Genomic DNA, 17906 nt, shown 5'->3' with positions numbered 1-17906 from the left:
ATGCACTCTAGGTCAGCCTGACATTCTTAAGTCCCGCACAGCTTGAAAAACCAGTAGGTGTCACCATGGTTACAGCAACGTGCACTGCAGCAGAGAGTCATTTCTGTTGCCGAGCCCCAGAGTGCACAAACACAAACACACCCACATATTCAAGGACACTCGGAGCCTTACACAGACACATAGCCCTGTGTTTGTGTGTCTCTCTCGTCCCATTTTCTACTTGCTTCACCAGATTTACAGGTATCAGACTACACTACACTCAAGTTTAAATAAGAGTGTTAGATTCACTTTAAACCCATTCTATGGAACAATTGTAGTCGTAAATAAACACTCACACATCTATCCATTTGTGCTTCGTGTGGATTCAGAGCTAAGCATTTGGACACAAACCACAATAAATGTGGGTAGAGTGTAAGACAACGGGAAATCCCAAAAAGACACAGTCAAGTTAGAGTTAAAGCACTACCAAATGTCGGCCAGACAGAGTTCCCTGTGGGGGGCGGCTGAGTCGTTACATTTTCTCATTAACCGCCCAAGGAGCCGTATTCACGCTGCTTTGAATAGACTTTTGGCATGGAGAATTCAAACAGGGCATGGAGCTCTTAAGGGAGCAACGGCCGTTGTCAACAACACAACCCAGCAATAGGTTAGTGCACTGCACTCAAAACACTGCTGCCAGACATTGGTTCAAATAGTATTTCATGATCTACTTTGCTGTGCTTAATTGCGTTTGTCTGGCCCGATGGAGCCAACGGAGTAGTCCCAAAAGTGTCAACTGCAAACCCAGCCCATCTTGAAAGGAAACAACTATTTGAACCCGGGTCTGATGTCACTCAGCCAGTGTTGCTGCCAGAGGGTCAGTGACTGCAGGGCTATCGACTATGTAGCTTATATTTATATATACTTATATTACGTCGTAATCTACTTTAACCCAGTAATTTAACTGACCGGGAACAAGTACTTACCAAATAAGTATGCAGTTACCGCTTGTATCGCGTGAGGGATCTGATCAAATCTGTATCTTTATTTTGAGCTTTCGCAAAGTATTTGGTGGCCCGCAGACTCGCATAACAACCTTGGGTACGACGGACCAGTAACAGCTCATCAAAAAGGAGAGAGACAGTTGAAAGGAAAAAACGCTGTGGTAAGAATGTTCTTCGTTGGTACTGATTAACTAAAGACGTGGGTTCACCTGGACGGAAGTCCATTGGAATGAGGCTACAATGTCTGGAACAGAACTGTAGCGAAGGCCGGAAAACAACCCGGTATCGTTGTCAAGCAGAACAAGAATGGGTAGACGGACTACATGACTTTAAACCTGGGCTCAAGTAGTATTTTAAATCTTTAGCTGTGTTTGATTGAGCTTGCCTGGCTCAATGGAAGTCATGGATAAGTGTCAGTGGCACCCCAGGCAGCAGCAATCAAATACTATTTGAACACAGTTTTGCATGACTTGACCCTCTGCAGTCTCAATCCTCGTCCTGGACACCCAAAGGGATGCATTTTTGTTTTTGCCCCAGCACTAACACACTTGATTCAAGTAATCAACTCATCATCAAACCTTTGTGTATTTGAATGTGTTACTGCTAGAGGAAAAACTAAAATGTGCACCCTTTTGGGTCCCCTGGACCAGGATTGAGAAACACTGCACAAGTGGTCAGTTCAGTGAGGGAACCTGGGTGGTGTCCAGTAGGGAGAAAATGTTTTGAAACAGACAAACAGGGAGGGACTATCTGGACTTGTCCAAAAAGAAATGCTCATTTAAAATTGTTATTTGCTAAAAAAAATGTTGCTACAGTGTGACCTACTGAACACAACCCTGAAGGCTATTTCTTACTTGTCTTCCTTCTCGTAGATGTTGAGTCCAAGGGCGTCCACACCCAGCCACAGCTCGGTCCCCTTCTTGTTTTTGATGTCAAAGTAGTTGACGCCGTACATCTCCAGGTCCTGGGCGATCTTCAGGTACTCCAGCATGGCATCCTCTCTGCAGGATCAGACATGGAGAAATAAAGCAATGGTTTGAGATTAGGGATTTGATATTTTTTTATTATTGTGTCCTTGTGTAAGGTACTGTGGTGTGTTGTATTATTGTATTGCATCATGTATCGTATGTTTGTGTATGAATGAACCCAGGAAGATAAGACCTGATCAACTAATAGGCATCTTCATAAATTAATATAAATAAAAACTGATTGCCATCTGAGGTAGAGCAAATCAGGGGAACCTGTTTTATTATGACAGGGACACCAACATACAGACTCGTACAAACCAACACAGAGAGGAACTCACTTGAGCATTCCACGGTGTTCCTCGTGCCACACCTGGATCCTCTCCTCCCACTGCTCCCTGGACAACTTATGCTGCTCCAGAACACTGGGAGAGGGAGAGAATGAGGGAGGGCAGAAAGGAAGAATAGAGGACGAATAGAAAGGGGCAAACAGAGAGGAGGTACAATGAAGAAAGAGTACTGATGTTATGATCAATATTGGATTTGTCATGGCATGGATTTCTTGTGGTCTATCCGAACACAAAACGTGATCCTGATCCTGTCAATCACAGCAATACTGTAAGCTATTGTCTGGTGGCTGGACTCCTGGCTAAGTTCCAATGTCTATACTAGCATACCACTTAGAATGCATGGCCCCAATACATTGCTGCATATGAAGAAAGTCGAGTGCTTCATGCTAGTGTAGCTATTAGAAAAAAGCTCTTGGTTGTTTCCTAAATGGCACCATATTCCCCATGTAGTGCACTACTTTTGACCAGGGCCCATAGGGACTGGGAGTGGACCGACGCTTACCGCTGGGGCAGCAGGTGGTCTGAGGTGAGGTAGCCGGGCCGGTGGAGGTCCCGGGTGAAGTCTCCGAACTTGGCCTGGACGGAGTAGGAGGCCAGCAGCACGGCGGTCTCTGGGGGGCAGTAGACCTCATCGCTTAGGATGCCCTCCTTCACCTGGACACACACAAAAAAAACATACATGTGTATGTGTGTGCGTGTGTGTGTGCTCGTGTGCCTTGGTGCGCGTGTGTGTTACCTGCATGAAAAACAGCTTCTGGGTGATGTCCTGGATCAGCTCCTCAGAGACGTCCTCGGGGAAGAACTTGGCGCGGAACTTGAACTGCAGCGGGTTCTCCTTCTTCACATCCTGGGACGACACCTGGGTTGGAGAGAGAGGATTCATTCATTCAAAAATAGCACGCGTGAAGTGTTCCAAAAACACGTTTTCACATGATTTTAGTGAAATAGGGTGCCATTTGGGCTACCAGTTTCACGAGTAGGAATGGATGATTGGATTGGATAAACATTATTGTACCCGAGGAGTTCAATTGTCTTGGATGCACAGTGCTGCATAAAAAAAAAAAATGCACTGTCGTATTCCTCTGTAAAAGAGGATGTATAAAATGCATGGGCTGATAAACGTGTTTATTTACTGACTTTGGCCTCTTCCTCTGTGTTCGCTCCAAAACAGGAACCAAAATGTCTTGAGGCGAATGGGAAGCAAATGTGGCGGGGGAATGTGTGCTGAAAGAGCTACTGTATAGTAGAGCTGCGCAGAGTCAGCACACAGCTATCTCACTGCACTCCAACTGGCCTCTATCTCCCTTATGTATAGGTATGGACCACTGGGTTGTCAGTACATTATAATATTCTACTTCAAACGTCCTAGTGAAACCACAACCGGCTTAACACCTTTCGCTGTAAACTAATTAAAGTTACTATACTACCCTTACGTCACTAAGTATACACTCATGCTAATAGTCTAGCTCCTCACTCCTCACATGCAAGAATAAACAGTTTATTAGCCACGCAATAGAAACCAGCCCAACCCAAACACTGCAAGTAAGGTGAAGTTGGTGGGTTTATGTGACCTCCATGACGTAATAACCACAGCCATTATATACAGTGCATACCTGTACGTGTCTACAGCCATGGCCAAAAGTTGAGAGAATTACACAAATATTAATTTTCACAAAGTCTGCTGCCTCAGTTTGTATGATGGCAATTTGCATATACTCCAGAATGTTATGAAGAGTAATCAGATGAATTTGCCATGCAAATGAACTGAATCCCCAAAAAACATTTCCACTGCATTTCAGCCCTGCCACAAAAGGACCAGCTGACATGTCAGTGATTCTCTCGTTAACACAGGTGTGAGTGTTGATGAGGACAAGGCTGGAGATCACTCTGTCATGCTGATTGAGTTTGAATTACAGACTGGAAGCTTCAAAAGGAGGGTGGTGCTTGGAATCATTGTTCTTCCTCTGTCAACCAAGGAAACACGTGCCATCATCATTGCTTTGCACAAAAAGGGCTTCACAGGCAAGGATATTGCTGCCAGTAAGATTGCACCTAAATCAACCATTTATCAGATCATCAAGAACTTCAAGGAGAGCGGTTCAATTGTTGTGAAGAAGGCTTCAGGGCACCCAAGAAAGACCAGCAAGCGCCAGGACCGTCTCCTGAAGTTGATTCAGTTGCGGGATCGGGGCACAACCAGTACAGAGCTTGCTCAGGAATGGTAGCAGGTAGGTGTGAGTGCATCTGCACGCACAGTGAGGGGAAGACTTTTGGAGGATGGCCTGGTGTCAAGAAGGGCAGAAAAGAAGCCACTTCTCTCCAGGAAAAACATCAGGGACAGATTTTCTGCAAAAAGTACAGGGATTGGACTGCTGAGGACTGGGGTTAAGTAATTTTCTCTGATGAATCCCCTTTCCGATTGTTTGGGGCATCCGGATAAAAGCTTGTCCGGAGAAGACGAGGTGAGCGCTACCATCAGTCCTGTGTCATGCCAACAGTAAAGTAAAGCATCCTGAGACCATTCATGTGTGGGGTTGCTTCTCAGCCAAGGGAGTGGGCTCACTCACAATTTTGCCTAAGAACACAGCCATGAATAAAGAATGGTACCAATACATCCTCCGAGAGCAACTTCTCCCAACCATCCAGGAACAGTTTTGTGACGAACAATGCCTTTTCCAGCATGATGGAGCACCTTGCCATAAGGCAAAAGTGGCACGGGGAACAAAACATCGATATTTTGGGTCCATGGCCAGGAAACTCCCCAGACCTTAATCCCATTGAGAACTTGTGGTCAATCCTCAAGAGGCGGGTGAAAAAAACACAAATTCTGACAAACTCAAAGCATTGATTATGCAAGAATTGGCTGCCATCAGTCAGGATGTGGCCCAGAAGTTAATTGACAGCATGCCAGGGCAAATTGCAGAAGTCTTGAAAAAGGATGGTCAACACTGAAAATATTGACTCTTTGCATCAACTTAATGTAATTGTCAATAAAAGCCTTTGACGCTTATGAAATGCTTCTAATTATACTTCAGTATTCCATAGTAACATCTGACAAAAATATCTAAAGACACTGAGGCAGCAGACGTTGTGAAAATTAATATTTGTGTCATTCTCAAAACTTTTGGCCACGACTGTATATACAGCTCTGGTGAGAACCATTGATGCATTTGGAAATTCTGCAAATCAAAAACAGGCACATCTCCATTCCACGGACACAGGTGGTTGTGCTTTAACTATACTGTCGATACATACTGCATTGGGTACACAGCACTCGCTCCCCCAGAGAAGTAGTATCTTATCTAGTGGTTCACTGAGAGTTCACACTACCAGCTGATTATGAAAACCTCAGGGGGACTGGATTTGTCTGCGTCCCAAATGGCACCCTATTCCCTATTTAGTGCACTACGTTTCACCAGAGCGCCATGGGGCACATCGTTTTTTTTTGGGGGGGGGGCATAATAACAACTAAAATCCCATTTAAAAAATGACAATTATCTGAAAAAAGGGACTGAAATGAAGGGAGATTACAATTAGCCACTGGTCTGCACAGGAAGTAGGAGTGAGAGAGGGTGCCCATAATGCAGTGAGTGAGTGGCTACTAATTGACTGAGTGAGTGGTAGGCAAATAGTGTGGAGTGATTTGACCTGCCTCTCTAAAGATTGTATGGCCCATTTGGTTTTGTTTACTGTAGAATGGTATTGCAAAAAAATATGCAATTTAAGAATGAATACAGTGGGAAAAGGTTTGAGAATTCCTGAGCAGAAAAACAAATATTTGTTAAAAGGTACCATTAGATTACATTAACCTTACCTTTTTGTCAAGCTTCAGCCAGGTATGGTATCCTTTGGCGTCCATATACTGAAGGCCAAAGTACCAGACTTCCCTCAAGCCAATGGTCTTTACCACCTGTGGACGGCAAAGAAAGTACATAAAAGTAAATCAACTCTGTCAGAAAAACAAACTGTGACAACTGTACACAAGCCACAAAAAAATTTAATATATCACACGGGCAGAATCCTTGAAATGTGTGAATTTAAAAATCGTGTATCGATGTCAATGAAAGTTTTTTGTGAAAAATGTAGTTACGTGCGCAGCATCAAGTTAGGATTCTGGCCTAAATTAATGAATACAATAAGTGCCTTCAGAAAGTATTCATACCCCTTGACTTATTACACATTTTGTTGTGTTACAGCCTGAATTCAAAATTGATGAAATGTTTTTCACCCATTTACACACAACATCCCATAATGACAAAGTGAAAACATGTTTTTTGAAAATTAAATACAGACATCTCATTTACATACAGTACCAGTCAAAAGTGGACACCTACTCATTCCAGGGTTTTTCTTTATTTGAATTATTTTCTACAATGTTGAATAATAGAAGACAACAAAACTATGAAATAACACATGGAATCATGTAGTAACCAAAAGAGTGTTAAACAAATCAAAATATATTTTATATTTGAGATTCTTCAAAGTAGCCACCCTTTGCCTTGATGACAGCTTTGCACATTCTTCGCATTCTCTAAACCAGCTTCATGAGGTAGTCACCTGGAATGCATTTCAATCAACAGGTGTGCCTTTCTAAAATTAATTTGTGGAATTTCTTTCCTTCTTAATGCGTTTGAGCCAATCAGTTGTGGTGTGACATGGTAGGGGTGGTATACAGAATATAGCCAGCCCTATTTGGTAAAAGACAAGGTCAATATTATGGCAAGAACATCTCAAATAAGCAAAGAGAAATGACAGTCCAGCAATACTTTAAGACATGAAGGTCAGTCAATACAGAAAATGTCAAGAACTTTAAAAGTTTCTTCAAGTGCAGTTGCAAAAACCATCAAGTGCTATGATGAAACTGGCTCTCATGAGGACCACCACAGGAAAGGAAGACCCAGAGTTACCTCTGCAGAGGATAAGTTCACTAGAGTTACCAGACTCCCGATTGCAGCCCAAATAAATGCTTCAGAGTTCAAGTAACAGACACATCAACTGTTCAGAGGAGACCGCGCAAATCAGACCTTCATGGTTGAATTGTTGCAAAGAAACCACTGCTAAAGGACACCAATAAGAAGAGACTTGCTTGGGCCAAGAGACACGAGCAATGGAAATTAGACCGGTGGAAATCTGTCCTTTGGTCTGATGAGTCCAGATTTGAGATTTTTGGTTCCAACCACTGTCTTTGTGAGACGCAGAGTAGGTGAAAGGATGATCTCCGCATGTGTGGTTCCCACCGTAAAGCATGGCAGGAGGTGGTGTTATGGTGTGGGGATGCTTTGCTGGTGACGATGTCTGTGATTTACTAAGAATTCAAGGACCAGCATGGCTACGACAGCATTCTGCAGCGATAAGCCATCCAATATGGTTTGGACTTAGTTGGAATATCATTTGTTTTTCAAAAGGACAATGACCCAACACACATCCAGACTGTGTAAGGGCTATTTTACCAAAAAGGAGAGTGATGGAGTGCTGCATCAGATGACCTGGCCCCCACAATCTTCCAACTTCAACCAAATGGAGATGGTTTGGGATGAGTCAGACCAGAAAGTGAAGGGAAAGCAGCCTATGTGGGAACTCCTTTAGGACTGTTGGAAAAGCACTCCTGGTGAAGCTGGTTGAGAGAATGCCAAGCGTGTGCAAAGCTGTAATCAAGGCAAAGGGTTGGCAATTTGAAGAACCTCAAATATAAAATATACTTTGATTTGTTTAAAACTTTTTTGGTTACTACATGATTCCATATGTGTTATTTCATTAATTTTGATGTCTTCACTATTATTCTACAATTAAGAAAATAGTAAAAATAAAGAAAAACCCTTGAATGAGGAGGTGGGTCCAAACTTTTGACTGGTACTAAATACAATAGCGTTCAAAAGTTTGGGGTCACTTAGAAATGCCCTTGTTTTTGAAAGAAAAGCACCTTTTTTTGTCCATTAACATCAAATTGATCAGAAATACAGCGTAGACATTGTTGTTGTTGGAAATGACTATTGGAGCTGAAAACGGCAGATTTTTAATGGAATATCTACATAGACGTACAGAGGCCCATTATCAGCAACCATCACTCCTGTGGTCCAATGGCACGTTGTGTTAGCTAATCCAAGTTTATAATTTTAAAAGGCTAATTGATCATTAGAAAACCCTTTTGCAATTATGTTAGCACAACTTTAAACTGTTGTTCTGATTAAAGAAGCAATAAAACTGGCCTTCTTTAGACTAGTTGATTATCTGGAGCATCAGCATTTGTGGGTTCGATTACAGGCTCAAAATGGCCAGAAACAAATAACTTTCTCCTGATACTCTTCAGTCTATTCTTGTTCTGAGAAATTAAGGCTACTCCATGCGAAATTGCCAAGAAACTGAAGATCTCGTACAACGCTGTGTACTACTCCCTTCACAGAACAGTGCAAACTGTCCCTAACCAGAATAGAAAGAGGAGTGGGAGGCCCCGGTGCACAACTGAGCAAGAGGACAAGTACATTAGTGTTTAGTTTGAGAAACAGACACCTCACAAGTCCTCAACTGGCAGCTTCATTAAATAGTACCCGAAAAAAATGTCAACAGTGAAGAGGCGACTCTGGGATGCTGGCCTTCTAGGCAGAGTTGCAAAGAAAAAGCCACATCTCAGACTGGCCAATAAAAACAAAAGAGTAAGATGGACAAAGGAACACAGACACTGGTCAGAGGAACTCTTCTAATGATCAATTATCCTTTTAAAATGATTAACTTGGATTAGCTAACACAACGTGCCATTGGAACACAGGAGTGACGTTTGCTGATAATGGGCCTCTGTAGATATTTTTTTTAATATAAAAAAAAAAAAGGTTTTAAAATCAGCTGTAATAGTCATTTACAACATTAACAATGTCTACACTGTATTTCTGATCAATTTAATGTTATTTTAAATGGACAAAAGAATTAGCTTTTCTTTCAAAAACAAGGACATTTAAGTGATCCCAAACTTTTGAACGTTAGTGTACACACACACACATTACTACTCGACTAAAACAAATCTCGGTCGACAAAATCAACCAGACGACTAATTGGGGTCAGCACCACAAACCCTGCATGCTTTTTCAAAAGTCTCATGTAGGCCTACATTGAACACCACACATTGGCCTCTACTGTAGGCTGAATGAGAGAACAACTATTTCCATGTTAAAATGTTATGGGATGCATTGTTTTTGATTGTAGACCACTCTGGTAGGTCTACATTATGATCAAATAGCCACAGTAGCCTACTTGACCACTGTTAAAACTAACTTAAAGCGGGTACAGCCTCCATGTTCACAGTAAACGCGTGCCGGAAGTTGCACAGAATTTTCACAACGTTCAAGTTTGCGCTCAGCAGACCTGAAATTTGCTCTGTGACCAATTTTTTCTGAGGGAACATTGCTCATAACGTGATGCAACCACAACTATTCTTGAAAATATGGAGAGTGGTACTCAGTGTTGTGTTGGATGTGCCCAAACATAACACTATGTTGACAAAAAGTTAATTGCTTTCTCACATTTTTTGCAGTTTTACTTTAGTGCCGTGTTGCAAACAGGATGCATGTTTTAGAATATTTGTATTCTGTAGAGCAGGGGTGTCAAACTCAAATACCCAGTGGGCCAAAATGTAAAACCTGAACAAAGTCGCGGGCCAACATTGAACCTTTTAATATGGACCCAAACAAGTTTTGCTTTAACATTGAATATGGAACAAGCATCGCTTATTACCATACAATATATAATTTAATAGTGGAGACATGCAAAATCGAATTTCAAATGAAAAAACACATCAATGGCATTAATTTATTAAATAAATAAAATTTAAATAAAAATCGTATGCCTCTTTTCTATTTGCAGCCTTCTGATTTAACTAGCCTTTACAGCAGCCTCACTTTGTGATGTGGCTTTTTTGAACATATTCTGTTGTGAAACCAAACTTCTTTTCATCTCCTCTACTTTCTGGCTCCTTTGAGTCATGTCCAGGTCCTTGTATTTGTCATGGTGTTTCGTTTCATAGTGTCGTCTAATGTTGTACTCCTTACTTACAGCCACGTTGACTCCACAAACAAGACAAACAGGTTTGTCTTTTACATATGTAAACAGATATTCTGCCTCCCACTTGTCCAGAAAGCTCCTGTTTTCTGCCTTTCTTTTCGCCATTTTTGGGAAGGGATAGCGCGCTGACAGTTGTAGCGTCTATGTTGCTATGACTACTGTCACAGAGGAGAGGGCGTTTCTGGGTCCTGTCCTGATTGGCGCGCGAAAACAACAGCAGAGCATTATGGGATTCGTAGTATTAGCGGTGAATGCGCTGTATAATACCGGCGGGCCAGCTCTAGTAGTAATTTGGTATTGTCTCGCGGGCCAAATATAATTACCCCGTGGGCCAAATTTGGCCCGCGGGCCAGAGTTTGACACCCATGCTGTAGAGGCTTCCTTCTTTTCACTCTGCCAATTAGGTTAGTATTGAGGAGTAACTACAATGTTGTTGATCCATCCTTCTCCTATCCCAGTCATTAAAGTCTAACTGTTTTAAAGTCACCATTGGCCTCATGTTGAATTCCCTGAGCGGTTTCCTTCCTCTCCGGCAACTGAGTTAGGAAGGAAACTTGTATCTTTGTAGTGACTGGGTGTATTAATACACCATCCAAAGTGTCATTAATAACTTCAGCATACTCAAAGGGGATATTCAATGTCTGCTATTTAACATTTTTATCCATCTACCAAATAGGTCCCTTGAACCACTACTTAGCCTAATGGTTCAAGCATTGGGCCAGTAATTGAAAGGTTGCTGGATTGAATCCCCGAGCTGACAAGGTAAAAATCTGACGTTTTGCCCCTGAGCAAGGCAGTTAACCCACTGTTCCCTGGGCACCGAAGACGTAGAATGTCAATTATGGCAGCCCCCCGCACCTCTCTGATTCAGAGGGATTGGGTTAAACGCGGAAGACACATTTCAGTTGAATGCATTCAGGTGCACAACTGACTAGGTATCCCCCTTTCCCTTTCTTTGCGAGGCACTGGAAAACATCCCTGGTCTTTGTGGTTCAATCTGTGTTCCAAATTCACTGCTCAACTGAGGGAACTTACAGATAATTGTTTGTGTGGGGTACAGGTATAGTCATAAAAAAATCATGTCAAACACTATTATTCATGCAACTTGTCTTTTCTTTTTTTTTTTACTCCTGAACTTTACGATTACCTTAACAAAGGGGTTGAATACTTATTGCCTAAAGACATTTCAGCTTTTCATTTTTTTTAAAATTAATTTGTAAACATTTCCAGAAACATAATTCCACTTTGACATTATGGTGTGTAGGACAGTAACAAACTCTCAATTGAATACAATTTTTAAATTCAGTATGTTACAAAACAAAAATATGTGGAAAATTCAAGGGGTGTGAATACTTTGAAGGCACTGCATATTTCCTCTGTGTATTCAACTCTCTAATTTACACAACTGTCACGCAGTAATGTACACATTCGAGAACATCTTAGAACCCAGAAGTGGCTTTTATCACCAACGCACATTCTTTTTCTCAGAGATGAGATAACATTCGGCACAGTAATCAACCGAAACCACTCAAACCAGCATTCGTTCACACCGTAAAAAAACAATGAGTCATCTGTATGAAATAAACAACATTGTGCCACCAATGCGGCATGACCACCAGCAGAGTACAGCATCTTGTATAAACAGACCTTTGAGGCCAGTGGCATTAATGTCGGCATGGCCGGGAGCGACGATCGTTAATGGCATACTCAGGTACTAGGCTTAATCTGGGCAGGCCTCATAGGATTACATCTTTCCCAGACCCGGCCCTACGGTCCCAGATCCATTTGGACTGTCTTGCCAACTCCTATTGGTCCAATACCGGTTTGTGCAGCCTTGCAAGAGTTGGTGGAAAGACAGCACAAACAAATCTGGGACCAGGCTCCTGCTCTACAGGAGATGTAATGGAAAAAGCAGTTAGTCAGTGCAGATGAAATCCACGCTGAATGAAGGCAGCGAGTAACTAGCCACAACAACATCATATATTTTCAGTTGTTCCAATAGAATCAGAAAATACAGTAAAATTCGCAGGCGGACGATTTCTGACAAGAAAGGCGAGAGCTACAGTAGATAGTGTGTGATCTGAACTTTTCGATCACGGTTTCCTGACACGTCATTCAGATTTCCTTCCATGAGCTTCGTATGGTCTCTTTTTAGTGTCTGACCGGCATATAAACCTCCACACACACACACACGGGGACAACCAGAAGGAATGGTCTTAAACAATACGTCTCGATTGTTTTATTACTGAGGAGTCATACAGTGCCTTTAGAAAGTATTCACACCACTTGACTTTGTCCACATTTTGCATACAGCCTGAATTTACAACTGATTGAGATTTGTCACTGGCCTACACACAATACCCCATGATCTCAAAGTGGAATTATGCTTTTCAGATTTTTTGCTAACTAATAAAAAAAATGAAAAGCTGAAATGTTGAGTCAATAGGTATTCAGCTCTTAGAGACTTACCCAAGAAGACTCACAGCTATAAATCGCTGACAAAGGTGTTTGTAACATGCATCGACTTAGAGGGGTGAATATATTAGTGTTTGATTTTTCATTCATCAAAACAAACAAAAAATCTTCCACTGATGGTGTTTTGTGTAGATCGTTTACAAAAAAAAGACAATTAAATACATTTTAATCCCACTTTGTAACACAATAAACATTAAGAAATCCAAGGGTGGTGAATACTTATGATACCCTGTATATGGACTATGGTGCACAATTCTGACAAAACCTACAGGTAGGTTTCCTGGACACGAAATAAGCCTACCCCTGGACTAAAAAGTGCCTCCAATTGAGAATGATTCTGAATTCGGGGCTAGGATTAAAATCGGTGTTTGGGAAACCTTACCTATAAGTTCTATATGGGTTACAGAGTCTATAACCCGGGCATTTAGGATGGAAAAACTCTCACCAGTCGCCAGGCGCTGTTCTGCTTGTGCTACTGCTAAATTCCCCACCCAATCATCAGGTGCTTAGCTGCCTGGGTGAAGCCGTTTCAGTCAACAACACGCACAGCAGGCACTCAGGCCAAGCCCATTCCTATCCAATAAGCAGTGGCCAAGGTTAAAATTAAATCAAGCGCCCCCGCACTTACTTAGCCGCCACCTAATACGGGTCCGGGTAACCCGACGGGGCTGCATTACAACAACGAGCACCGAGTGGTCGGGCCTGAAACGAGAGAGTGTTTATGACAGTGTTGTCTCGCCTGGAATGAAAGTCCTGAGGGTTTCAGGACACAAACAGACCCTTTCATGGTGTTTTTGCATCCAGGAACCACACAAGGGGGGGATTCTAAATGAAAGATTCCTTTTCCCAGGGGGGATAAGCTACAGGAGTTCTGGTACAACGAGAGGCCTTTGAGGCCAGAAAATGTCCCTCTACGAATGGGTGAAACGGCATTTAATCAAATCAGAGTATTTTTGATCGAGGACAATACCAGTATTTAAGGGAAAGGGCTAATCCCCACTGTGAGTACTGGAATGAACTAATCAACATTCCAAGAGTTAAAAGGCTTTTGTTTTGAGTAGAGGCCGCACCAAAGAGTTACAAACTAGGTGTGCCACTCACTGCCAGGCCACTTCAAAATCAGCCAATCATTGAACATATCTAAAACAAACATTTGCAGTTGAGTCAAGTAAGCTCAAACTGTAGATTACCTGTTCTCACCTAACACAAAAGACCTAGGTTACCTGGGTCCTAGAATTATTTCACGCAGGAGGACGTCTAAAGAATCTCTCATTTTTTAGCTTTGGGGTGCAGATCATCAATAAAAATGTGCAGTATTATCAAAAGGATGTATATAAAACTGGAGGATACAAAAACGATTGAGAATCCCTTTTAAGAATCCCGTACTCTGTATCGTAACAGTGATACAGGGCCGCAAATGCCGCCACGCCTGCCCGTCTTCCAAGTGTTTATGAGGGCCCAAGCCCTGTGATGAAAGAGAGAGAGGAATGCAACCATTCCGAAACGGCATTACTCACTGCATCCGCTGACTCACGTAAAGTTCCAACTAATTGTTCCAGATTACTCAGGGGAAGGGGCACACTCAGACATGGGCAGTGAGAGAGAGAGGCCAAAGGATAAATGGCTAATGTATAGCTATTTATCCTGACCACACATGCATTGAGTGGAGACAGAGATACCAACTAAAATCCTCAGTTTGAAGACGAGTCCGTCTTCTGGTATTGTGTTATTACTGCATGAGTGTGCCACCTATTGAACTACCCCTTCCTCTATTTAGGTGGCCTGTCCTGGAAGTAGACATACACAGTATCTAAGGTTGTGTTCCAAATCACACCCTATTCCCTATTATATGCTTGAACAAGGCACTTATCCAAAGTGACTTACAGGAGGAATTAGGGTTAAGAGAGTCTGCTATATGACTACATTGTAAATGTTTTCAGTGCACTACTTTTGACCAGGGCCCACAATATGGTTACATTTGTAAAGTATCCTGAGAAAATATAAAAGGAAAAAGCCTTTGAGTACTTCTATGGGAAATCAAAGTGGGTATGAGTTGAAGAGTGGCAGGCCAGAAGCAATTCGTCCCGTTAGCGACGTGCAGCCCTAAGGCAGCGAGGCTATGATCAGGGACCACCACAGAAAGGGCCCCAAGCCAGGCCACTTTAACAGGGGAACACCCCAGGGATGAGCTCACCACTGGTATTACTCAGCATTTCCAACCGCCAGTCTGACTGTGTGTGTGTGCCTATCTGTCAGTCTGTGCGTCTGTGTCTGCAGGGTATTTCTGCTACCGACTTCAGCCGTCCAGGCCAGGTTTCTAATTAGGTCACAGGCTGCTGACAAACACACTGCTACCTAGAGGAAGTAGACGTCAGTGGACTTCACCTGTGGTTACTGGTGGTTACCAGATGGAAAATTGCCAAGACAAAGGAATTCTTAGTGACACTAAAGTGGAACGTCTGAATCTAATGCTGACAATCCTGAACAACAGAATCTAATGCTAATATCGCTGCAGAGGGCCTGAAGGTCAAATTCCCTAGTCATGTTTCCACGCACGTACACACAACTGACAAACAAGTTATTCAGGAAATGGCAAGCCAAAACAATGCCTTTCCTCTCCCCGTTGCGTGGTGGACTAGAGGCTTGCTACATCCCATGGTGCCTTTGGAATCCAGTCCACGCTGTAGCTACAGAATGTGACACCATGGGACTCAACCATTAGATAAGAACATACAGTATAGTACACCGATTGACCAATAAGAGGTTCCAGCAACATACTACAAGATCTTGTGCCTTCAGAAAGTCTTCACACCCCTTGATTTGTCATCACTGGCCTACACACACACACACACAATACTCCCCATAATGTTAAAGCGCAATCATGTTTTTCAAAATTCAGACAAATTAAGAATTTAAAATATCTTGAGTCAATTACTTAACCCCTTTGCTATTGCAAGCCTAAATAAGTTCAGGAGTAAAAATGTGCTTAACAAGTCACATAATAAGTTGTATGGACTCACTCAGTGACATAGTGTTTAATGTTTAACATGATTTTTAAAATGACTACCTAATCTCTGTACCCCATATATACACAATTATCTGTAAGGTGCCTCAGTCAAGCAGTGAATTTCAAACACAGTTTCAACCACAAAGACCAGGGTGGTTTTCCAGTGCCTCGCAAAGGGCACTTATTGGTAGATGGGTAAAACATTTTCTTTTAAATACATTGAGTATCCCTTTGAGCATGGTGAAGTTATTAATTACACTTTGGATGGAGTATCAATACACCCAGTCACCACAAAGATACAGGCTTCCTTCCTAACTCAGTTGCCGGAGAGGATGGAAACCGCTCAGGGATTTCACCATGATACCAATGGTGACTCTAAAAAGAGTCATAGTTGAATGGCTGTAATACGAGAAAACTGAGGATGGATCAACAACATTGTAGTTACTCCTCAATACTAACCTAATTGGCGGTGTGGAAGGACCACCAGAGGGCAGGCTGGGCTCACGGATAGTAGCCCAACAAGGCATGGGAGACAAGGTAACCAGAGGCAATCAAGCACAGCTGACGGTACTAATGAGATATTCTCCTTCCCCTATAAGAGAGAGTATGGAACCAGCAGACCAGGGGAAAATACTATCTCTGGAATATGGCCACTGAGACAGAGGATCTATCCATGAAGAACCACTAAGACGGTGACAATCCCGTGACTTTTGTTGTAGTTTAAAGATAATCATATTGTGTTCCTGGTTGATCTGGAGAAGAAGATGTTTTTTTCCTTGGGGGATTTTCATTGATTATGTTGGAGTGTTTGTGGTGACCAAATGCCCTCAATAGAGAACTGTGTTCAATTAAGAAAACCTACTGACTCGTTTGTTCCACCTTTCCGCTTTAGAGTGATGCCCAATTACTTGGTCCGCTCACAGCAGAGTGAAAAGGGAAACCTGAACAGATTACAAATATTCCAAAACATGCATCCTGTTTGCATGGCACTAAAGTAATACCGCAAAAAAATGTGGCAAAGCATTTAACTTTTTGTCCTGAATACAAAGTGTTATGTTTGGTGCAAATCCAATACAGCACATTGAGTACCACTCTCCATATTTTCAAGCACAGTGGTGGTTGCATCATGTTATGGGTATGCTTGTAATCATTAAGGACTGGGGAGTTTTTCAGGATAAAAAAAAGAAACAGAGCCAAGCATAGACCAAATTTTACAGGAAAACCTGGTTCAGTCTGCTTTCCACCAGACACTGGGCAATGAATTCACCTTTCAGCAGGACAATAACCTAAAACACAAAGCCAAATCTACACTGGAGTTGCTTACCAAGAAGATAATGATTGTTCCTAAACAGCCGAGTTACAGTTTTGACTTAAATCTACTTGAAATATGGCAAAACCTGAAATTGGTTGTCTAGCAATGATCAACAACCAATTTGACAGAGCTTAAAATAATCTAGAAAATAATAAATGGGCAAATGTTTCACAATCCAAGTGTGGAAAGCTCTTAGACTTACCCAGACTCACAGCTGTAATAATTGCCAAAGATGCATCTACAAAGTATTGACTCAAGGATGTGAATACTTATGTAAATTCGATATTTCTACATTTCATTTTCAATAAATTTGCTAAACTTTCTAAAAACATGTTTTCACTTTGTTATTATGGGGTATTGTGTGTAGATGGGTGAGATTTGTTTTTATTGAATCCATTTTGAATTCAGGCTGTAACAACAAAATGTGACCCGATTCAGGAAACTAGGCATATGTCGCAAGTCACGACTTCACAGGAGAGCCGTTTCAACGTAAAAAAAAAATAAAATCAAAATGCATTCTTTGGCAGAAATGCTTTCTCGAACATGTGAACTTTCATGTGCCTTAATATCAAACTTGTATGCCATCTGTCAATACGAATAAAACACTTAAAACTATGAGCCTAGTTGGTTTAGCCACAGAAAAAGACAGCGACCATGATTGGCAGAGATAAGTGGGCTGAACATTCCGAGAGATGAGTTTGAATTGGTCTGAGGTGTAGCACCTTGTGTCTATAAAATGAGCTGCTCGTAATGCGTAGATAATCC

The 17906-nt window shown here is 42.0% G+C and overlaps 1 protein-coding gene across 2 annotated transcripts in view; it reads right to left on the bottom strand.

The window, feature by feature from the left end:
* Positions 1–17906, bottom strand: part of LOC139583198 (radixin-like) — a 57576-nt gene that overhangs the window by 14814 nt on the left and 24856 nt on the right. For both annotated transcript variants that reach the window (XM_071414029.1, XM_071414028.1), the window contains exons 4-8: positions 6113–6208; positions 3035–3157; positions 2801–2952; positions 2290–2373; positions 1838–1984 (exon numbers count right to left, since the gene is read on the bottom strand). In XM_071414029.1, coding sequence (XP_071270130.1) covers positions 1838–1984; positions 2290–2373; positions 2801–2952; positions 3035–3157; positions 6113–6208 — 602 coding nt within the window. The remainder of the gene's footprint in view (positions 1–1837; positions 1985–2289; positions 2374–2800; positions 2953–3034; positions 3158–6112; positions 6209–17906) is intronic.

The sequence above is a fragment of the Salvelinus alpinus genome, chromosome 8 (genome assembly GCF_045679555.1).
Source record: "Salvelinus alpinus chromosome 8, SLU_Salpinus.1, whole genome shotgun sequence".
Lineage (NCBI taxonomy): Eukaryota > Metazoa > Chordata > Actinopteri > Salmoniformes > Salmonidae > Salvelinus > Salvelinus alpinus.
Note: the sequence above shows the minus strand (reverse complement) of the source record. Positions and strands in the feature narration are given on the sequence as shown.